Genomic DNA, 23,962 nt, shown 5'->3' on the forward strand with positions numbered 1-23,962 from the left:
TTACTATTTTTAATTAACAGTAACTAACAGTAGCTATTGCCTTTTGCCACTGAGTGGCAAAAACTTCCCAGTTGTTGTCAACTCATCAAGAGGGTTACTATTCATATGCATACCAGCTTCCTTAGAAATACACCATTTACACACACACACAGAAGGTATGGATCCCTATTCAGGATTTACAGCTACCCAGTTGCTAGGATGTCACCTACGCATGTTTGCAGACCACAGGAGCATGGAAGCAGCAGATGAGCCTGCCCATTTTTTTAATGAAGTAAATCCCCTTCTCCCAAACCACAAGTTTCAAACAATTAATCCATGAGAAAGCTCCTACAGTGAGCTTTAAAGGAAAAAGACTTCATCTCAATATCATGCAAACGGTGTCTATGGTTAACACCATTAAGGTTTGCTGGAGAATTGAAGGGTTAAAACCCCTTATCTTTACAAAGGCAGCGTTAGAAGTACACATTATTTGTATCACCCTGATCTTACGGCTTTAAGTACTGACCTACAAATGGAGCTGCTCTTCTCAAACTCCAAGCATCAATCCTTCAAATAACTTTTCCAAACTCTCCAGTCAATTTTCTCTTTCATCTAAAGATGCCACTGGCAGCAAAACAGTAGTTCTGCTTCTTTCTCTGGCTTATCCTCAGTTTTTGACAACATTGCCCTACACACTTGTGAATATAAAGCCTGGCAGGCTGGAAGACTGGGGAGAATTTCTACCTCCAGAGACAGAGCTTATCAATTCTTCTATTTACTCAATATCTCACAAACATAGGAAGGTAAGCATTTGGGATTAAGTATTTTGTTCATTTATTCTCTGGAGAAAGAAAAAAGCATTTCCCAAAAATCTTCATAACAAAGAACTGATTTCAATACCTATCCTAACTGTACATTCATTACAGTGCTACGTAGAAGGATCTTAATATACTGTGCTCAGGCTTATTGACCCTATTACATAAAAAGACAAAGACTCAAAGCATTCATACCTGTCAGTTTGCTTGTGGAAGTCTCTGTTTCATCTGCCTGAAAGTTTTTATCTTCTAACTGCAAATTTGATTTAACCAATTTTTTAATTCTTTCTGATACAGAAGATATCCAAACTGCTAGTTCAGCATTAAGGTTTACAGATTAAATGCCTCTCCCTATTACACTGCCAAACATTTCAGTTTTATTTGGTGTTCCACCTGCAGGTTTCTCACGAGCACTCTGATTAAGACCACCAGAGAATCCCAGGCCTTTGAGCTCTTTGCAGAGGCAGTTCAGCAGGAAAGCAGGACTTAAGACAAAATTCATTGTTACGCTGTGAGTTAAGAATGCTAAACTTTCAGGCAACTAAACCAGCCTGCAGCACCAGCCCCAGAAACATTCTGGCAGCACACTGCAGGCCAAACAATTTACTCTGCAAGCAGCACAGATTGCTGCCAGCTGCTCCCTTCCTCCCTCCTTTCCAACAGTGCCAGGGCATGGAGCACTGCACCAAGACTGAAATGCTCTCCTGCCATTGCCCCGAAGTGGCTGGGCTGCCAGCAGGACTCGGTGCAGGCAGTCTGTGCTGCTCACACGGGCGGAACGACTCAACATCCCCTGTCTCACATTCAGTCTCACCGTGCATTTCGGTCTGGCACCCCAGGAAGCACTGGCTCACCCTGCACTGCAGCTGGGCTCCCCCACACCACACAGACAGCACCTCTGCTTTGGGACACGGGGCTCAGGACTGATTTTGTCCAGTTTCAGGCCCCTAAAGGTCTTTCAGTAGTTTAAGCAAACACTCAAAAGCACGTCAATACTTTCAGACAAAAGATCACATCAGAAAAGAAGTTTTAATCCAAAACTTTATAGCCTTAACACACACACAAAGTGGCATGTTCAAATGTTTACGTAATTACTACTTTTGTCAGCTGAGCTTTATTTTGAAACTTTAGACGTCAGCCTTGAACATTCATAGTACTCATTTTATTTGATGACTAATTTTCCAACATTTTTAGCATTATTAATTTTCTTGTTAATCAGCATCCATGCCACAAACAGCATTATGTATTTCATATTTACATCCATAAATATTCAGCAAGTGGCCATAGATATTCTACAAGTTTTTAATAAACCACAGTGGATTACTGAATAAAATCAACTATCACAATACATCTCTGATCTTGTAGTCAGCTCAACACAAATCATCTCTCTCCAAACAAAAAGTCATTGGCACTCCTTAGTGATTTTCACATTCCAGATAGATTTCTTAATTTTATTTAAAATAATCACTACAAATACAGTCCTTTTTAATCGTATTTTATACTCCAGAAGTCTAAACATCTTAGCTCAATCCCACTATTCCACACAGCTCTTGGACTGGTTTATACAGGACCTTGTTTTGATGATACTTCATTATAATAAGGACAAAACCATCTCATTTTGCAATCTCCATATCAAATTTCATGCATGTGTAAGTAAGGAATATTCCAAGATAAAAAACTACTCAGAGAGCATCCATTCTCATAATTTGTGTCTTTTATCTTACACCACCAGGAAGCTTTTACCTAAAACTTAGGTTGCACATACAGAAACTGGAATACAATTAACACTCCATTATCCATGAGAAGATTATGTAAATTGTGGGTCAGGCAGGGTCAGGTTTTTTTACTGAAACACCACTGGCTTCCAAAAAGTACAGTTCTGCTTCCATAAAACCCTATACTTACTATCTGTCTCTCTTGTAAGGCTGACCTTGTTTCCCCATAGAAAGCAATCAAAAAATTTTAAAAAAGGTGCATATTCCAAGAGCACTTATTTACATTATTTATGTTACCCTTTCTCCCCCCATTTACATTATCCTTTTCCTCTCCCAATTAGTACTGTGGATAGCACAGAACTGATGAAAGCAAATACTTAATTTTAAAATATTTTGATTTTTAAATCCTCTGGAGCTCTCTATTACTCAAAATAGCACTTCATTTCAAATTCTTGACAAACATTTTTATTCCCAATTATTGCGTAAGTTGTTGGTGACCCCAGATAAAAACAGCTTTCAAGTTCCCCCCCACCAACCTGTCTTTCCTCACAAACCATGAGCACCAGGAGAGCCAGTATTCCAGCTGTTGAGGGATTCCCTTTACAGACCAGATTGGTATGACTGAGCTGATGGAATCTTCAGGTAATAAACCAGGGCTGTTCATGGCTTTTGAGCTTTGGGAATTCCAGAGGTGCAGTGGGGGAAGATGTAGTTTAGTTTTGCATGGGAACAGGACGAAAAGTGAGATAAGAGATGTCAGCAAAACAGAGTTCTTGTCCTCTCACCACTCATACTATTCAGCAAACATTCCACCCATGAATCTTAAACAATTGGAAGAAAAAGCATAACCTGACTTTTGTTCAAGCTGAACTCAACAGAAAAGCAGAATGTATAATGAACATCAGCAGCAGCATTTACAGACATCTATTTTATAAAAACTTCTTAACGAGAAACAAAGTAACAAGCTTCTTAGTGTTTCACAAAGCACATAAGCCTGTAAAACCAGCTGAATCCATTTGAAGAAACATAAAGCTTCAAAAGAGTAGTAACAGATGAGGAAAACTACCAGATCAAAACACAACTTTACATCTGAGATGAAGCTGTGGGAAAAAACCTGACACCTTTTGATCTGCCCCAGAAGAACACAGATAACTCACACTAAGGTCGTGCCTGCCATTTTGAACATACCAAGGCGTCAGTAAATAATATACGTGACACTAACATTCTTCAGTCACTGACATAGCTACAAAAGCAGTAGATTCTTGCAAAGAATCCAGTGTATGTACTGTGTATGACTGCAGCTTTGATAAAAAGTTCAAGTCAGGCATTTTTCTAATTAAATACAACAGAAGACATAAAAAAGCAAAAAAAGTAAGTGGCTTGACAGACACCAAAGATAAGATCAGTGGACAAAAAGCAGAGTTACTGCTCAAATCCTGGCTCTGTGTTCAATAAATTAAATTTCAGCTGCATCATTTACAACCTGTCCCTTCTGTCTCACTGTCAATATTCGTAAAGTATCAGTCTTTGCTGCTTAATGACTCTGAAATGGGTTTGGCTTACATGCTAACGTCCCTTGTCATTGCTCCTTGTTGTTTTTGCCTTTCCTTTTCTATTAAAAATTAAGCAGAAATTCAGCAATCTCAGGCTCAATTATATCAATGATTGTAAATCCATAATACTCTTCTCAGTAGCAAATTCACTGTAAGAATACAGCTCAACAGTATTTTGAGCAAACTTAAGCCTGGTATCACCTCTAAATGCTTCTTCACCACATTTGGGGAGGCACATGGGGAACCAGATTGGAGAATCACTCCAGCTGGAAACTACATAACAAAATTATACCGATTATTTTCAGCCCCAGCATTTTCTTGACTTAGCTTACTGCCTGGCTGCTAAAAAACTGTTTCTTCTGCCAAGGGGTATGAGAAAACAAGGACAAACGCAATAACGAAAGCAACATCTTTTCTTCCTGTGGCAGCAACAACTTATGCCACTGTAAAGTATTTGTGTACCCATTGATTTAAAAAGGTATGGCATTCAATCCTGTCAAGACAACCCTTTCTCTGGCTGTGAACTAACCTGTTTGCTAAACGACTCATTCTTAAGAAAAGTTCTGTTATTTATTTTTTTCAATAAAACAATTTCACAGCGCTTAGGTAGACAACATGACTGTGCACAAGTAAACTGGCAGACCAGAGGGCACCTCTTTGAGAGAAAGAGTTCATTTTAAAGCATATTTACTGCCAACGAAGTAATAGCACCAGTCTTGGAAAAGATCTTAGCTCAAAGAGCACAAAGATTCTCAAAGAAAGTTTTTGTAAAAGAAAAAAGTATATACACATGTATTTTTAATTTAAGCTTTACATTTTAGAAAGTGATGTTGTTTTGCCAGGATTTTGTACTCCCCACATCATCCCCTGTCTCCCCTACCCTTTTTTTCTTTCCTTTTTAAGAGTCTACTCCAAAATATGAATGATGCAAGTGGAGAAACAAGAATAAATAGGGAGTTTAGGGAGTTTGAAATGAAACATTTAATTTACTTTTAATTTATTATATTTTAATCACTGAAGAAACTGGTACATGTCAACCACTGATGATGCGCTGTAATTACAGCATCGTCAATATGTCAAATTAGCATGTTGGACAAATATGTCAATTTAGCACGATCGGTTACTGTTACTCACAACTCAGATGTCCACAGTCAAGAGTCTATACTGGCTTTTAAAGAAATAAATCTGGAGTGAAAGGAGTTTCTTGTAGAAGTAAATAGTTACTACTGCCCCCTGGGCTGAGATTTATAGTCCAGGTGGCAGGTTGTGACACCTCTTCAGGTTCAATTTATGCTCCTCAAAGCCTTAGAAATGTTGTTAGAGCCGCCAGGAATTTGCCTACAGAGCCAACTCCAGCTCCAAAGATTACTGCTCTGGTTATGTAGAGACACCAATTTAAACTTGAGTACTTTTTAAAGTGTTAACTCTTGCTATAAAGTGTTTGTGGGCATTCCTGGCCTCAAATCAAACATCCTAGGCACCAAGCAGCACTGGATATATTCATTACATTGCTTCAGAGATTTACAAATTAATTTTACTGCCCTCTATAAACACCTATCTATACAGTCATTTTGCAAATAAAGATGCCAAAGGGTTTCTCTACCTCTAGATTATTTGGGGTTCTGGATATCACAAGTTATTTCTGTTCACTACATCAACAACATTACTTAATCAACAAGTTGACTTCCTCACACTACCTAAACACTCCACGACTAAATAAGAAAGGGAAGAAAGGGCTGTGTGGAGCAGCCAGTCTTGAAATGGCTTTTCTTTCTAGTCAGCAGTTCCAACACCAGCACATGTGACTGCAGCCAAAATCCTCTGGAACTAGTCAGGTCTCGCAGATCCACACCTTCCTAACTTCCTAATGCTCAGCTCTGCGAGCTTAAAACAAGTCACTAGCAACTATAACACACGGTAATGAAAAAACAGAGGACATCACTTCTGGTGCTACTGTTCATCCTGTTGGCCAAAACCAGGTATCTAATTAGGCAAGCAGAACAGGCACGTGCATATTAAGGAAGCTTTAGAAATGTAAAACAGTGGCTAACACCTCACTCCCAATAAAGCACCATGCTATGAGACAATCCCTACTATATAATCTGCCCTGAGGAGGGGAAGGAAGTAGATTTTTCCTCTTCCTCTCCCATCTCAAGTTAGCGTTAAAAATTGCATCCATCTCTGACACAAAACCAAACACAGTCCACACAGAAATTCCTGCTAGTACTTCTGCTCATCCCTCCTCTTCAACAGGTTACACCAAAAGATTCACCTTCTTTGTCAAGATACATAGCTCACCAAAAAGAAAAGCCAATTCATTCAACAGGTTACCCTCTCTGAGTTAAGCCTTGGCACAATTACATTAAAAAACATTAGAAAGTGTTCAGTGTGTAAGGCATGATGACATCTAGCAAAACACTCTCAAGATGCAGTGAATGACAAAGTTAACTATTCTTTTAGAATCTTTTTATGAGCAGTAACTTAGTGAACACCAAGTCATAGGAGTCGGCTGCCAAGAGCAAAGAGCTATACCTTTAGCTAACTTGCAAACAGCAATCCACATCAGAGTAACAGAAGCCAACTGTATTTCAAAAACACACTTGGATCACTCGTACCGGTAAGTCCACGCTGACATCTGTCCCGTCCAGCAGCGCTACTCGGCAGGTAATGATGGATTTGGCGTCCCCAGCTGCAGGGATGTGGGTGGCAGCCCTCTGGGCCTCTCTCAGCCTTTCCTTCTCCGCATGCTTACGCATGGACCGGCGTCCCAGCGTACGGCGAAAAAAGCTCAGCATCTTTGCTACAGAATCCAAGAGAGAAAAGGAACAAGTTAAGTTTTTTACAAAAAAAAATCCCAACAAAACAAATAAATGAACAAACCCCCGTATACCCAACAACAACAACAACAACAACAACAACAACAAAAAAAAACAAAAAAAAAAAAAGAGAGAGCTTGGAATAAAGTTCTTAGGAAATCCCAGACTTTGACAAAGAAGTGTCAAAGAGTCAAACAGATTTTCACTTTGATTTAAACACCCACAGTCTTTGGCTGTGAAAGTCTTTGGAAAAAACCCAGCTCAGACCTTGAGCGGTAGTTGGGTGACTTTTTGGGACTACATGAAAGTACGTTTAAGGAGAAAAAACAGCGATCGTGCAGATCGCCTACTACTCTCTGCAATCTCTCATTAATACAAACGCCATCTCGAGCTTCTCCGAGACGGTGATCTTCCACAGCTGGGAATCAACTAAGCACTACATACCACCGGCTCCTTCCCTGGCTCACACCCTCCACCTCTCCCATCGAAAACAAGCGATAAGCGACCCTTCCCGCCCCAGAGCCGCGCTCACAGCTTTCCCTGCAGGAATGGCTCTGCCAGACCGGCGAGAGACCCTCGGGCACGGCGCTTCCCGGCAAACACCCGGAGCCCCGAGCCCGAGGGTCGACCCCAGCCGAGACCTGGCCCCGCCCGGCGCCGTCCCCGCCGCGGCGCCCCTGCCCTTACATAACGCCCCGGCCCCGCTCCGGCCCCGCCCGGGGGCCGCGGCGGCCTCACCTGCCGGGCTCACCTGCGGGGCGGCGGAAGCGTCCCCGCGGCAGCTCCTCCAGGCCCCGGGGGCGGGCGAGGGGCGGCGAGGGAGCCCCGGGAGGGGCCGGGCCGCCGGACATGGCGGAACGACGTGGGAGGCCCTTAAACGGGCAGCGACACGCCTGCCATTTCCTCCGCCCGCGCTCACTCACCTGGCGGCTCCGGCTGCCGGGCTCTCCTGCTCGGCGGCGGCGCGGAGACGGAGGCGGAGGGCGGCGGGAAGGGAGGAAGGCAGCCGGACGGGAGAAGGAACGCTTTGCTTCCCGCCGCGCCGGGAGCCCATCGCCCCTTTAACGGGGCGGAGCCCGGTGGAGAAGGGGCGCCCCCCGGCCCGTGCCAGGTGGTTTCGCCCGGCGGAGGGGCCGCCGCAGGGGGTGGGGGGGCGCGGCGCGGACCACGTGCTGCCCGGGGGGGGCCGCCGCGCGGCGGGGAGTGGGGGCGATGGGGTGGCCCCGGGGGATGGGGCACCCCGGGGGATGGGGCACCCCGGGGGATGGGGCACCCCGGGGGATGGGGCCTTCAGAACGTGTTTCAGATTATTTCCTAGAAGTTCTGGAGTTTTTCCTAATGCGGCGTGGAGGTTTCCCCTCAGCGGTTCGGCCAGGACTGTGACCAGTCCTCGGCTGCCCAGCGGGAAGTGGAACCTTCAGGCAAACGCGCGCTTAAACCATTAAATTTATAAGAAAATCCTATATTTAAACACTGCCTGTAGCAGTGTATTAAATAAAGCAGAGCCGTCTACAAACGAACACTGTTAGTATTTATACACTGAACTAAGGCTGCGACTACAAAATGCAGTTTGTATTTCAAAGTCCTTCAAAGCCAGACGCGCAGCCTGTGCCGGGGCTCCGCGCTTCCATCTCTTTTCTTACGTGTTACTCCAGCCCCGGGGCACAAGCCCCGCTCCTTGGCAGCAATTAGAGGGCGGCACTTCACTGTGTTATTTTTTATTACATAAATATTTGTGTCCAAGCCAGTACTCGAGGAAAACCTCAAAAAAACTTCAGGAAAGGCAATATAAATTCTCAGTGCGTAGTGCCAGCTGAATGACAAAGCTCTGAGTAAAGGAGCTCCAGACCCCTTTAAAATCCCAGGATAACTGGGAATCCAGCCTACCTAATAGTCTGGGAAAGCAGATACTTGGGCTAAAGATAACACAGCATTTTCTATGCTCAGGTCTGAATCGCGGGCTGAGACACCCGGTCAGTCCCTGGCAGGTAGAGGAAGTGGCATAATGAAACCCATCTTAACAGCTCAGCTCCAGTGCCTCAATATATATCGAGTTACCGTGATGTCATTTATTGAAACGGGTGGGGGGGGGGGGAGTATTAAAAAGCTGCCAGGTAATTGCCCACTATTTGTTGACGAAGCAACAAGCTGATTTTACTAAATGTCTGTGTTGACAACAGAGCACTCTCCTGCCGCTGGGAGGAGCAAGGCGAGCTTTGAGGAAAGGTGAGATTCATGTTATTTATTCAAAAAGGTGAATCACAAAACGGGGGGGAATTTAGATACTTTTTATCAGAGGAGCAGGGACTATGCTTGCTCTCAGTTGGCTGTCATGAAATACCTGTGGGAGCTTGCAATAAAGTTCCCAAAGAAACCATACAAAATCTTAACTGTATTAACGTGGAAAAATAATTTATCTTGAGTATTTGCAGATATCTGATGATTCTCAGTGCAGATCAACTAATCAATCGTTTGTATATCAAAGATGCTTAGTTTGTAGTGGAGATCTGTCAGGTAAATAGGAGTCTCCTTGCTATTAAGTCTACACCAATTCACATTCTCCTGTAAGACCAAGAATTCTGGGGAATTCCCTGATTCTTGGACATTGTCCCTAAATTTTCTAACCATCTTCAACTATTCCTCAAATTGAGTTTCTTTCCACTCTGTCATTCACAAGCTCCCATGCTGGTACCAAGATTATTTCCTTCCTGTAGCTTCAGTGACACAAAAACTTAGCTGCTCATTTTTGCAATTTCTGCTTCACACCACCCTCTTGCTACTCTTCCTGTAATTACAGTCTACTCTTTCCCCACTTTTTGCTACTCAGATACAGTCCAAGTATGTACTCATTCAACTGTGTTATCTGTCACTTGTCTTATACCCAATCTTTCTATTCCAGTTTTAAACAAATCTCCTCCTACAGGAATGCCTCTTCTTACGTCTGTTGTTCTCCTTAAAGTGCTTTCCCGCTAGTTTATCTTTTTGTACTTCAAATCCAAACACCTTGTCCTCTCTTTAAAGTCCTGTATTAATCAGTGGAATTAAGAACATATCGGGGTCTCAGACTCTCATCCCTCCTGAGATTTTTGTCTTGCCTTCTAAGTCCTTTCATCATCTTTACCCACTTTTGTTTTGAACATCCCCTCACTTTTTGGCAGCAACCATTTCATCACGAGCTTCCATCTGGAATTTTTGTTCTTTACATCAGTGTTTATCATACCCTCATCTTTTTGATCAGATTATAATCTCTACTGAACATTATCTCCAATACACTCCCTGTATACAAGACAATTTAGAAGTTATTATTCCATTATAGCAAAGCTTGCAGTATTTAGATATTTTCAGGCAAAAACTTGGGCTGATGCTTTAACCAAGCAATTTAATTCCTGATAATTTAGCATCCTCTTCTAGTGCACAATCCATAGGGGTGTATTTATGTCATACAACGTCAAGAAGGAAAATACAAGGTGAACATTATCTGGCATTGGACACATGTAAATGTGGCACAGCAAAACCATGTGTACAGTAGCAAGAAAATCGCAAAAAAAATTTAAACTTTAAATTACTAAAGCACATCTTTATTTTGCAATTAAACAATTAAGATCCACAAGTAAACTATATATATATTTTCAAGTCTGTACCTAGACAACTATTTGTCAACTGAAATTAAATATATCCACAAAATATGCATAACAGCATTTTTTCACATAATAGAATGAAATTTTACTTAAGACTAAAACAAGACTTGTTAAATGTTAATTAGCATATTTATCCTGGGAACTGCTGGTTTTCGGTAGAAGTTAGTGTATAATTTTAATGGCAAGAAATTTCATTTTATCAAAATGAGGACAAATACATAAGGCCCTTTAAAGCATACAGTAGCTGCAGTGACAAAAGCTGATTTATTTTCACATTGTCCAGTGTTGACCAATTTCAAGTTTCCATCGTCTCCCATCAACCGCTGCTTAGCCAAGATGGAGCATTTAGGTTGTTGGTTTGGTTTTTTTTCCCTCCCCCTCATGTGCTTTTAAACAAATTTATAGGCAGAAGTCTACTTATGGGAAGAGCCTTTGCACCCCCCCAATATTAATAAAGATACACAAGAATTAGAACAACAAAAGAGCTATTTAACTCTGAGACAATTTACTCCACACTTGCAGTCCATCATTCAGCAGTATGAAACTGAGATGAAATTTGACAACTGAAAGCCACAGCTGGAAATGCAAATTAATTACCAGAAGTAGCTGGCAAAAATATTGCCACCATCTGTTAATCTTGTTAATAATGATCTAAATAATACTCTTCCCTTTGTATTTACACATAGTATAGCACCTGTTACATAAAAAAAAACCCCAAACCTTACACAAACAGCCCTGCCAAACTGACTGGTTAAAATGGGATCACTGGTAAATGAAGCAAACCAAATGGAAAACAAATCTGGATACACTGGATAAGATAAAACCTTCACTCTCTTACCTTAATTTTCCTGTAAGATTATTCTGGGTTGTTACTGTGGTGCCACAACGTACTGAGATAATTGCACTGGATCATTTAAAGTCTAGTCCTTGTGGATATATTCTAGTTAAAGAACAAAACAGCTTAACGTAAACTGTTTAACCCTTTCACTCAGGTCTCGGGCCCCTGGCCTAGGTGCAAAAGGGTGACAACTTCCTTAAACTTTGTTGTGCATTATCTTGAGTTATCAAAATTCAAATAAGTTAAGTAAAAAAAAAAAAAAAGAATACTGATTTCCAGGTAATTTATCTAATGTTAAAAAAAATGCTTAGCAGAAACATTTACAGTAAACATAGCTCATTTGCAGCTAGCTCAGAGAGATCACAGAGATAAATTTACAAGTACCCTGTAAGTTTCTATTTGCACCTTTTTTTTTCCTTTTTTTTTTGTGTTTTTTTTCCCCCCCAAATGCAGGCTTCATGTTCATTTTAAGACAGGAAAATTGAGATGATAGAATTATCTTATTAATAGCTATTTTCTGAAAATCCCTCAGAAACACATGAACAATCAACAAGAAATGGTTAGAACAACAGAAAGCATTCATACCAGGGTGTAATCCAAGTCATCTCTGTACAGAAACCCATTAAGCATCTCTCCAAACCCAATTTATTTTGTCCAAACGTTCAGTCAGTAGTAAGCATGAGATAAAGTGCTACTATTTAAACATCAAAACATTTTGAAAAAAATTATCCTTTAAAACATGTAAGCTTGCTAAATACAAAATACCACAACCAACAAGCTGCCAGCCAGTCCGTGACCCATAGTTCATGCTACAGCAGACTAGAGTCAGCTATTTTAGTGGTTTTTTAAAATAAGGCTACTAATCAAAATGTCTAAATTTTTAAACTTGAATATTTCACTATATTTTTAAAGTAAGTCATTTATCTCTCCTTTAATACCATTGAGATCTCAATGAGCAAAACACACCAAAGCCAATAGCCAGAACTTACAGCCTGTGTACCAGATCAAAACTTGTAGCTGGAGAAGCCCTATGAAAAGATAGACACTTGTGGGAGTAACAAGCACAGAGGTAAAACCCAGTGATAAGGAACTGGCCTTCCTTGCAGACTTCTAAACAAACAAGTGAGTTTCAATGTCTAAGTGCAGTGGGATAACAGAGACCGGGCAGAACAGTTAAACTGAAACAAACCAACCATTTCCTCCTTCTAACAGCTTCCCAATCACCACTAATTGTAAATCCCTGCACATTCATGCAAGATCCACCGTTAATCAATATTTTTTTACCAGATCTTAATACTGGATCCTAGCACTAGAAGTAGCAATGGGAAAGAACTTCTTCAGTCTCAAGACAAAAGATGGGTACTAAAATGGGCAAATACACCCAACCCAGCTAACTGGGGACCTGAGATGTAAGTGACAAAAAGACTGCAACCAGCATTAGAGGACACCATTCCTGTCCTTGGTGGAAGTCCAAGTATGTGAAATTTTCATGTGGACCATAATCAAATCACTCCCTTTATCCTCAGGCCTGAGGGGCTTGCTGATTGACTGCAAAGTGGCTTTACAGTCAAAACTACAGCATATGTACTGGACAACCTTGCTTTTGCTTGGAAATTGGTGGATCTGTAGAGCTTTTCATGCTCATGCTAATTCCCTGAGCCATCAAACATCGCCCACACACCTGCACAGACACTGCATAAGCATAAAAATATCACATAATTCAGCTCCACAGCATACCTGGAGCTCCAACATCTCTATGCCAGACCTTCCCTTCTTCCTGTTTCCCTGGGCAGTGCAACTGCAGCACATCCGCTGCATTTTGGCCCTTCCACGGGTACTAAGAAGCTTTTTGGAAGGTCTCCACGGAAAGTTGCCAGCTACACAAGTTCTATAACAAACTCCTCATGTTCCTTAATGTCCCAACTGCTTTCTCACCCTTTCTTTAATAGATGGTGTGCCACACTGTAATCAGATATTCTAGAAGAAGTGTTATTGCTTCATCTGTATGGCATATAAGCTTTCAAGATTTAACAGAGAAATGTGGAAGAAATGTCAGCTATCATTAAATCTAGTGAGAAAAAAAATCAGGCATTCTCTTTTTCATAACTGGGAGAGAATAATAAAAATAAAACACATAAATGCAGTATTTTACTGCTTAAGACCTACAAGTGACTGAAAATACCAAATGCTTCCAAATTCATGATAAATGAACTTTTTAGTTCTCTGTTATGTGGGATATTTAATGCAGTATTTCTCAAAGTGGACTGGCTGACAATCTGTAGGTGCTTTATTAAACAATACCTGCATCTTATTTCATATTTAGCAAAACCAAAAAAAGCTCTCAAAAACACTCAAAGCCCCCACTAGAGCCCCATGTCTTTCTACTTTCTACTAAAAAAACCCCTTCAGATCCATTTTAAACAAGAGATGGTAATGGTAGTTTTCAATCTGAACCTAAAAGTAAAAACAAAAGTCTTAACATTTTACATTGGCACAAAATTGTAATAATATTGCTCTTATTTACAATGAAATTTACTTTTTTTTTTCTTAGCTGGATTTATATCATGGAAGTGTTACAAACATACTCTTTCCCACACCCACCCAACATTTTTCCTAATCAAATGGTATGAAAATAATTATTCATAAAATCCAACAGTCATAACACCAATCACATATAAGTCTATAAGTCATTATGTCTGAAAGATACATTCATGTTTTGTACAGCATGAAACATACAAAAACTTCTTTAAAAAACTCTTAAGGATGATACAGATCTTCATAACCCAAAGTAAAATATTAAGCAGTTTTGCTTTTTTTGGCCGTATAAAAATATTTTAAAGGCCATTTATACCACAACAGGTAGAAAAATTTAAATGACTGACTTATGGTGCAGAAAGGCTTCAGTGCTATCTCTTTCCCAAGCAGTTTTTGGTTACCTTTATCCTGCCTTTGAAGAAGTCAAAAGCCACTTGAGTTGCTGATGGCCAATTAACTAAGAATATGTACTTTGTTCCATTTTTTTCCCCAGTGCAACTAGTTAATAAACTACAAGTCAGTGCAGAGGAAAATTTTGCAGAGACCTATTTTTCTTGTCTGTGTTTGTAATCAAAACAGTAATGACAGATGACCAATACATATCCCACACTTAATTGTGGTATAAATGGGACTTTTGAACTCGAACTGCTTTGGCAATTTTACATAAGAATATTTAAATATGTGACAAAGCAACGCTATATAATGCTGCTATAACCTCAGTTTCTGATTTCCCTCAGAATAACAGGACAAACGATATTTTTGTTTACAACTTAACTATGAAGAAAATTTCTTTCAGTATAATGGATGAATTATTTTACTTTTTGGACATCAAGTGCTGAGTTCAATATAACCTTCTAACTAGCCAGCAACTCAGCTAATAACCTCATCACGTGGAAGTTAAAGAATTATAAAAAAGAATTTTTATTTGTTGCAAATGGCTTACAATAGAACTGAGATTAAAGCTACCATATTACTCTTCCTCAGTTCAGTTCAGATCCAGAGATTCTTGTAAAATTTATTTTTCACTGAGGGATAATATTGACTTAAGCATCAAATCTAGAAATATAAGTAACAGGGCCACAGCCCTCCTAATATTATTTTATTTTCTAAAAATATTTAAAACTCTATCTTCCATTTGGCATTGTGGTTCATGTTCATTACTAAGTCATAAGCCAGGATTTCACGTTGCCTGAATCCCTTTTCATTTAATAGTTCATAGCTGATCTGTTTCAAATGTCCATAGAACACAGTATATTATACAATATAATTCTTCAATAGTTAAAAATTATTTAGCATAGAACTTTCCATTTTAATTCTATGCTATATATATAGCTTACAACAAAATTTAATGGATAAACATTTTCAGGAAACCAGTACAATAAATTAAAACTTTTAAATAGAGGGCACAAAGTTATGCTGTCACAGGGCAGTCAAAGAAGTGACTGTTTTTTTCTTACAGTATATTACACTGGGTACCTTGCTTCTGACTTGGTTTCTCCTACACTAGAAAAATACTAAAAAACTGGGACATTTATGCATCTTTAGAATGAGCTCAGATACTGTATCAGACAGACATTTCTTACAAATCTTCTACCTACTTAAATAAGCAACCCATACCAACTGGAACAATTTTGCACAAGCATAACAGAAGGCGACTGGGGTCATTACAAAAGTAAAATTAATTTCTGGGATAACTTCATAGTGTTCTCCTCCCTTCTCCCCTCCAAACAAATAAAAGAAAACAAAAGGCAGACCTGTACGAACATGGCTTGAAATCAACTATGAGAACGTAACAAGTTAGTTAGAAGGTAAGGGAATTAAATCACAACTGATTGTAAGTTCAACTTAATTATCAGTGCTATTAAAGAGTTATGTCTAATTGAGTAAAACAGCTATTCTCAATAAAAGGATAAAACAAAGTATCAGCTTCTAATGACCTACCAGCATTTCATAGTAAGATGCTAGTAAGTTACTGGTTGGAAGGAATGAAGGAATGTGCCAGATTTTTCACGTAATTACAACACAGCAGCATACAATGCTCATTCATTAAATTGGCAGAGGTGCTTTGCCTACAGAGAGTAGCACACAGGTACTTGTATAAGGAAAGAGGGAATGGTATTTCCATGACCCCTTGTGGTAACACATTCTAAGCACCAAGGGCCGTTTTTAAAATCTGAACCCATTAAGATAAATATGACAGGACAATACCACCCCCATGGAATCATGAGTGCCTTTCACTGGATGTACGCTGTAAGTCTCAAGGCACTTAAGGGGTTAAGACATAATGCATGCACTAGTTCCCATCACATTAATCTGAAGTCACATGAATCAGAATACACCAGTGTATGACACACAAGCCGTGTCAAAGAAATGCTGCTTATTTTTATGTTGGTTTTTAAAAATGTGTATTGTTATTATTTTGTACAAGATGCTGGTAAGTGGGCATTATGCAGCTACTGCTGGGTTAACAGACGCCAGCTCTCCTCTAACAACCAGCTGGTCTCTAGTAAGGGTGTAGGACAAAGTGGGCTGCATCAGTAGGCAGTGTGTATCTATCTAGTATTGGCAATATTGCTAATGTTGTAAAAAACAAAACTGTGAGAGTCTGTACATAGTAAATAAACCTAGCACTGGAAAAAGACCATGGCTTAGTGTGTTTCTCATTTGTTTTTCATTTTAAGAGACATGGGTGTAAAACAGGGTGAAATAATTCCAAGCCTTGTTTGTAGCAATTCAACCAGAAGCGCAGTATATGGCACTACAATGAAATATCGTAGATTACCCTGAACACAATTAGTTCTTACAGTTTATGGTTTGTTCGGAGCAAATCACGAAAATAAAGTCTTCAAACAGATGAAGGTTAGAAGAGTTTCAGAGACTGATTTTGTTTCAACGTAAAGTGCAACAGTGCTGAAGTTTTCAAAGTCCTTTGTCAATTCTTTGCTGTACTTCACTATCATTTCCTGCAAGCAGTATTATGGCACAAAGAACGTTGCCAGTTCATTATAGAGGACAGGATTCCTCAATCGATATCATAGGTTTTTTGCTCTTTACTTATGCAGTGATGCTTGTAAAGGTTTAATAAATCCTTCTTCATACACCTTCAAAATAGCTTCACATACAAATCTGTACTGACTCTGAAAAGGAAAGTAGATTCAGTAAATTGAAAAGAAATGTAATTGAAAAATGTCATTTGGAAACAGAAAAGGCCTCTAAGATTTCCCCATCCCATTCTCTTCACAGGCCAAGAACTGTGCTTCAAAGTTAGTTTAGGAAACCCAACACAAAAGGAACTTCAGATGAGAGCATTTTGCTTCTCAACAGAAGAACAGGATGAAGGGTACTTTGAAATATATGCCAAAAGTCGTACCTACAAACCCAGTATTATTATTGTTACAACATCACCTATTTAGTAATTTTCTGCTCTTTATTTCCTTGATGAAATTCACTGACCTGATGTTTCCATGCCCTTAGATTTAGAAGTCATAGTTTCAAAGCACTTTTTCATACTTACATTAACTCTGGCATGTTACTGGCACCTCCCTCTCAGAATTTGATACAAAAGAAAACTGTTTCATGTTTGAAAAACCCAGAACTCCTGTTTCTTAACATTATATAATGTCTAACTCCTCAATGAATCCAGGTCTAGCACCTGCATACACAGAGGCCACTAAAGGTTTGTTTTAAACAAATCATAGTTAAAAACCCCGACAGTAATCAAATTAGAATATAATGAAACAAACCGAAATAATTGCAAAGCACCACAACTCCCGTTGCATCCTGCACAATGTGTCTATGCTGGTTAGAACTCCAGCACACCTGCACTGTCAGGGTCGTGGAACGGCCCTCTCTGTGCAGTAGAGTTAGTGATGTCAGATCTTAAAAGGGAACGCTGACATATCTAGCACTAGAATCATTCTTTACTGTCCTGTGGCGTGTATATGAAACAGCTCCGTTTCTGCCCATCTGGGTAAAATCTGTGCTTTCCCCGCGCTCCCGAGGGCGCCTGAGCTGGCCGCGCACAGCGCCCCCCGGCGGACAGCGAGTGAATCCCTCGGGACACACGAACTCGGCACCAGGCTGCCAAAGGAGAAACGGGAACAGCTGATGCTCATGAAACCTTAAAAAACCCAATTCCTTTATTAGACCTTCTCCCTCTCATGCACTAAACACCTGCTTTTCACTGAATCTTGAAAATTTTGGTTTTCTAAAAAAAATAAGGAGACCAGATGATATTTAGCACATAATGTGAAAAAATACAGTTAAAACCCTTACCACTGCAACTCCTACCTTTACTAATAACATTTCTTCCCCTCTACATATGGTAGAGAGACAGCTATTCATCCTGTAGAACTGTCACAAACAGCAAGAGCCATCCTTTGCTACTTTTCATGTATCATCACCTTTCTCATCCTTCCTGTGCTACCTGAATAATACAACTTTTTAGTGAAATATGAATACTGGAACATGAATTCAGCTGCACCGAATGACTGATGACCTAGAAATGGAGACACATACATACTTTTGGTCAGTCTTAGTACTCTCTGAATAACACAAAAGGTTTACTCAGATTTGATCAGAGGAACAGCAGCAGGGACATGAAAATTACTATAGCGAGTAATAACCTTCAGGTAATTGTGATTTGATATTGGATCTAGTGCCTTTTCTCCTTCAAGATACTTTCTCTAAACGCTGTATACTAGGAGTAAAACTATATCAATTACTCATGATTACTCCTTCAAAAAAATAAAAAACTTGGAACTATCCAAAGTCTGGAACAACCGAAAGCCCAAGTTGGTTTTTTTTTTCTTTCTGAAAGACAACACAACTCAACCTTTTCACCCTTTACAGGTACTTTCTAAAAACATAAACCCAAACTGCTCTTACAGGTAAGCAATACCTGACTGATATAATAACAAGTTTCTAAATCTGTTCTAAAACACTTACAAGTCTGAAATGCACATGAATTATCTCACAAAACTCAAACATTACAGGTGCATGAAAAGTTCTGGTATCTTAAGGTACATCAGATGTCATGAAAGCCCCAAAAGAATCCTTGTAGTGAGTTACCTTCTTAGACTAAATGTACTTATGATTGCTTTGATGCATTTTGCATCAGATTTAATAACACTGATTTTTAAAACTATTATTTTTCTGATAATTTCCCTTTAAGTCACTACAGGGCATAGTAAAGGCTTGTTTCCATTACAACTAAGGCAACATAAAATCACTGAATTTCATCACTGAAGTTTTTTCTTGCATGTCTTGATTCTTTCTGTCTTTATGTTTTATACTACTCCCATTCTTAACACCTGGAATCAGGCTCCTGCTTTCTCCTCTGAGTGATTTTTACATCGCTGAAAATTGACCCTTTTTGTCATTATTTGCCAAGTATCCTTCAAACAGCTGCTGCTTTTTTTTTCAAGTTTTCTCTGTAGAAATTTAAAGAATTGCTCTTTTCCAATAGCCTTAGGAATTTATTCTTGCCTGGAGCCAAGGCTACAGCTACACTGGGTAAAGGTGATCTCTGCAATATGATCAACAAGTATATTAAAAATCCATCCAACGTGACTAGATCATAGAAAATTATTGTTCTGCAACACAGAACAGCAGGGATGATACTCACAGGTGTTTGGATCATCATGGCTCTTTGATCTCTCATGGTTCTTACAATATCTAGTGGATAAACAGGCTGATTGCACTCAATGAGACACATCGCTGTCTCCATCGTGATCAGAACCCCTGTCCGTCCAATCCCAGCACTGAAACAGCAAAAAAAAAACCAAAGTGGAAAATGAAATCAAGTGTCTGGAGTACAGTTCATTCTTGAAGACCTTCCTTCTCATGGATTCTCAGGGCTGATCATGACTCCCATACTGCTGGGGCAGGGGTTAGACTGGTTGTGTCTGCGTCTGGAAGCAGCCTCTGTCCTGCCTGAACAGGGCAGTACAAAACTGCCATTCCTTGGAAGAGGAACTGCCTCACCTAGCCATTCCCCTGAGCAGAACTTAGAGAGATGTTTATTAAGATCACCTTATAAACCACACTAACATCTAAAGGATAACAAAACACGAGCATATGCTGGGCACGTTGTGCCAGTTTGAGCATTACTGAAATGATGTTTTCTGCAATGTTGGGCCAATAAAATAATAATCATGTCCTTCATGTGATCCATACCTTCTTATATCCAAATAAGGAAAAGAACAATTACTAGAAGCCTCTGTAAGATGACAATAAGGATTGTTTTCTTGTTATTAAAAAGTACAATCTAGATCTAGATTGCATAGATTGAAAAGGAATATATAATAGCAATCCCTTTGAAGACAACGAAGTACCATAACATACACATCTCAGAATGCAAGATTATCAAGAGAGCTTACAGACAAACATTTTTTTCCCTTAAAAATAAAACAAATCTGAAGATTTATCTACTTTGTTTTATATACACATATGCTTTTCCAGAAGTAGCAAGCCTTAAGGATTGAATATTTAACCATGAATTTGATGATCAGTTTCAAATTTTTCAATTAATGCTGCACTTTTGAAATAGAAAACAAATGTTTCCCCATATTGGAATATAGGGCCAAATACATATTTTGAAATGCCAGCATTATCCCAACTCATACAATAAATCAAAATATTTGTATCTAAAGTGATTAATATAAACTTTTCAAACTCTGAAAGTTACTTGTTCTGATTTTAAAGAGTAACTTCAAATTAAGTCTGGCTAAACAACTATTTAAATCTTTGTCCAGGAGGTGGCATTAAAGCTACTCTATGTTTCAGTGATGTCATAAGAATTTTAGGACAAGATGTAAATGTGCTGGTTATATAAAATGATTCAGTAGTATTTCATATTTCTATAATTTATACATATAGAATTTAAATGCAGAATGCTTTACCAAGCAGGAACAAACAGTAACTGTCAAAGAACCTAATGACTCATTTCACAACTTCAAAAGATTCGGAGAAGGACAAGAACGATGGAAAATGTGGTAAGTTCCCTATGATAAACATAAGGTAGGATACGACTCTTCAGCTTGGAAAAAGAAATCACTGACTGATGGAGCAGAGCACTGAGACATGAGGGCATGAAAATCATGAAGGGCACGGACAGGATGGGTGGTTCACCATGTCATGGTGAATTTACAGAATTAGAAACTGTTCAACAAAACCAGTAAGACCTTATAAAGATAAAAATAACCACAAGACACAATATCAGAAATGAGTGGCTTGTGTAGCTCAATATAACAAAAACCTTTCCAATTCCTTAAGGTCTTTGTTGCCTTATAATCTCTGTGGGTTTGGACCATTTTGTTTTTAAATTATTATTGTACAAAATAAAATAATTTTCTACTAGCTACTTGGAGTCCTCGCACTAAAGCTGGTAGCTTAGTCCTGAAAACAAATTTTGTTACACTAATGCCCTGCCCTATTATACTGAAGAGATGTTAAAAATAGAGTGCATGCACCATATGGAGGAACACCTGGGCTCCTTCTGCTTGACTCCCTGATGGAATTTGGTCATACTTCCCAACAGCCACCAAGTTGGGCCAATGAAGTAAATTATGTTCAACTGTGATATCCCATCTCTTTTCTTCTGTGAAACCTAAATTTTTCATACAAGTTTCAATTACACATGGAAATTATCAGTTTGGAGCTGAATTGATGCCTCCTTGAGATAAATGAAACTGTTCCTACTCTCCAACGTTGTTGCAGTGTTTCTGTAGACTTGCATGCTTTATATCATAGAGATTGTATATGGCTGCCATTTTCACCATTTTTGCACAATGATATTGACCAGAAGTACATCAATAATGGGAGCTGAAAAACAGTTTCAATTAAGACACTGGCATTCTGGTACTAGTTTCACTAGTCACTAAGATTCACCCTGACCTGCATAAAACAGAACTTGAGAGCAGAACTAACAAAATACAATTTCTGATACACAAGGTGGGTTTTTCTTTTTCTTTCATCTCCTTCAATAAATGTCTAGTTTACCTGTAGTCTTTATTTTATCCCTTACACTTCCCAGCTTCTCTCTGAAAGGAACAATACATGCCTGACTCAGGAACAGTGAGTCTGGGGAGTATTCAGGAACTGAGAGGTCAAATATTATTCACAGAACTGTTCTCCAAGACTTGTGATAGCACATGTTCCTTTGAAAACAACTGGCATTATTCTAGTTTGCTAATTAGTTATTTTAAAATGATTAAGATTTTGAAATTCACTACAGGAATGTAGAATGCTATTAAAAAGTACTGCACAAGAAAAAAACCACGTTTCACGTGTACATAAAGATCTAAACAACAGTTATTTTAATTCATGACGAAGGTAAATTGTTGAGAAAACTGTCTCACCTTAATGTATGTATCATAATATCATGTACTGTAAGACTGCAGATTTGAGAAAAAATGTCTTTTAATCAATCTTTCCATAAACCACCCACATTCTCCACTATGGATCATTTATACAGCTATTCTAGAGCTTGGTAGAATAGGAACCTATTCCTCATGGTTACCAAGTATCTTTTCCATTCCCCTGAATTATTATGTAGATTGTTAAGCATTTAAACTGTAAACAAAACACTCCAGCAAAATCCCTGCACAGATCAACACATGTTGCTATCCAAAATTTTGCTTACTGAAATGTGATTACCATGTTAAATATTTGTTTTATTTCAATGTTGAGTTTTCCTGTCATCCCCTAAGCAGATACAATTAAATATTTATTTCAAGAACAAAGCACAGAACAGCTATTTGATGATAAAAAGTTCACTTTAATGATTTACTAAAGTTGGAAAAAAAATTGATACCTGCAGTGAACAACAACAGGTTCTTCTCTGCCAGCCCTCTTCTTTCGCACAAGACACACAAAATCTAGGAAATCGCTGGAATCATCAGGAACCCCATGATCAGGCCATGCTATGTACTGGATTTGGGTCAGCTGGCGGCTTTCCTCTTTCTAATCAGAAACATTAATCAAGGGTAATTCAGGTCCCATTAAAAAACCCCCCAAAAATAGTAATTAAAAAAATCGATAGTACATTTATAGCAACTTGTACCCATAATCAAAGTGGCTTCAGGCAACTAGCAGTGCTTTATTAGTGTTAACCATTGGTCATCCTGGATTTTATAATTACTTTTGGGTTTTTTTGCTTAAAAGATAAAAGGAAATCCACAAATGCTTACATCTTCAACAGGTTAAAAAAATTACACAGCACATAATAGCAAAGGATAGTTCAAGGATACCAACAATCTAACTGAACACTAGATGTACAAGAAGGTGGCCATATTCTTAGCAAACCAAATTTAACAGAATGAGATAGTATCTTACAAGATCAAATACCAGAACTAGGGTAGGGAGGGGAGATCAGACATAAAAGCCTTCCTTCAGACCCTGTGTGAACAGCAGCATTGTTTTGCCTTCATCTCCACTTCCTACACCTACAACGCACAATGACTTTGTTTTCCACTCCCTCTGGCCCTTGCTCTGATATCACAAATATAATCAATCGGCCTCTGCTTAGGGCAGGGGACAGCCCGGGCAACCAGAGTCGCATTTCAAAAGAACAGGAGCTACTGCACTTTAAATAGCCTTTAGGCATTGAATCGTTTACAGAGATTCCACGGCTGATAGCAGATGAGCAATTGTCTCAACAGGACATAGGGTAGGAATTTTAACTGCACATTGACTAAAAGGCAGCTCTATAAAACTGGCTTTTCATCTGGTTATCCAAGCAATGAGAAATAAGTATGTGAACTAAATTCCAGATACTCATTTCCAAACATTTCTGAGATTGAAATGCTGGTTGGGGAGGCTCTGAAAACTACCCATGCCCTGAAAATCATGCAATGCATGTTCAAAAAGGTCCTTGTTTGCATGTAGTCACCACTCCAGATTCATCCTTCTCTCAGCAGGATTTATGTTCTGTCTTCTTGCACATATTGTTCAAGATGAAATTATTAAGAACTGTTTGCCTCTACAATACTTTCAGTTGTGATGATGAAACACCTCTAACATCTCATGTTCTGAAAACATCAAGGGAATAACAAGTTTCTCAACTTCTTTTA

The 23,962-nt window shown here is 39.1% G+C and overlaps 2 protein-coding genes across 13 annotated transcripts in view; both read right to left on the minus strand.

Annotated features, from left to right (window-relative positions):
* The window catches only part of EPB41L5 (erythrocyte membrane protein band 4.1 like 5), a 55,085-nt gene extending 47,124 nt beyond the window's left edge, over positions 1-7,961 (minus strand). For 3 of the 7 annotated variants that reach the window (XM_039554740.1, XM_039554739.1, XM_039554741.1), the window contains exons 1-2: positions 7,630-7,734; positions 6,678-6,862 (exon numbers count right to left, since the gene is read on the minus strand). In XM_039554740.1, coding sequence (XP_039410674.1) covers positions 6,678-6,862; positions 7,630-7,729 — 285 coding nt within the window. In that variant the 5' untranslated portion in view covers positions 7,730-7,734. Of the gene's footprint in view, positions 1-6,677; positions 6,863-7,410; positions 7,505-7,616; positions 7,735-7,801 lie in introns of those variants that run through there. The other 4 variants (XM_039554743.1, XM_039554738.1, XM_039554742.1 and 1 more) reach the window with 4 other exon arrangements.
* Positions 7,962-10,427: 2,466 nt separating this feature from the next.
* The window catches only part of PTPN4 (protein tyrosine phosphatase non-receptor type 4), a 112,003-nt gene continuing 98,468 nt past the window's right edge, over positions 10,428-23,962 (minus strand). For 3 of the 6 annotated variants that reach the window (XR_005602288.1, XR_005602289.1, XR_002047255.3), the window contains 4 exons: positions 22,705-22,853; positions 19,516-19,651; positions 18,180-18,387; positions 16,940-17,026 (listed from right to left, as the gene is read on the minus strand). Coding sequence is in view for 3 of the 6 variants with exons in the window: in XM_039554689.1 (XP_039410623.1) it covers positions 16,940-17,026; positions 19,516-19,651; positions 22,705-22,853 (372 nt within the window). In the remaining 3 variants the exon portion in view is untranslated. Of the gene's footprint in view, positions 17,027-18,179; positions 18,388-19,515; positions 19,652-22,704; positions 22,854-23,962 lie in introns of all 6 variants that reach the window. The other 3 variants (XM_039554689.1, XM_039554690.1, XM_039554691.1) reach the window with 1 other exon arrangement.

This window comes from Corvus cornix, chromosome 7 (genome assembly GCF_000738735.6).
Source record: "Corvus cornix cornix isolate S_Up_H32 chromosome 7, ASM73873v5, whole genome shotgun sequence".
Lineage (NCBI taxonomy): Eukaryota > Metazoa > Chordata > Aves > Passeriformes > Corvidae > Corvus > Corvus cornix.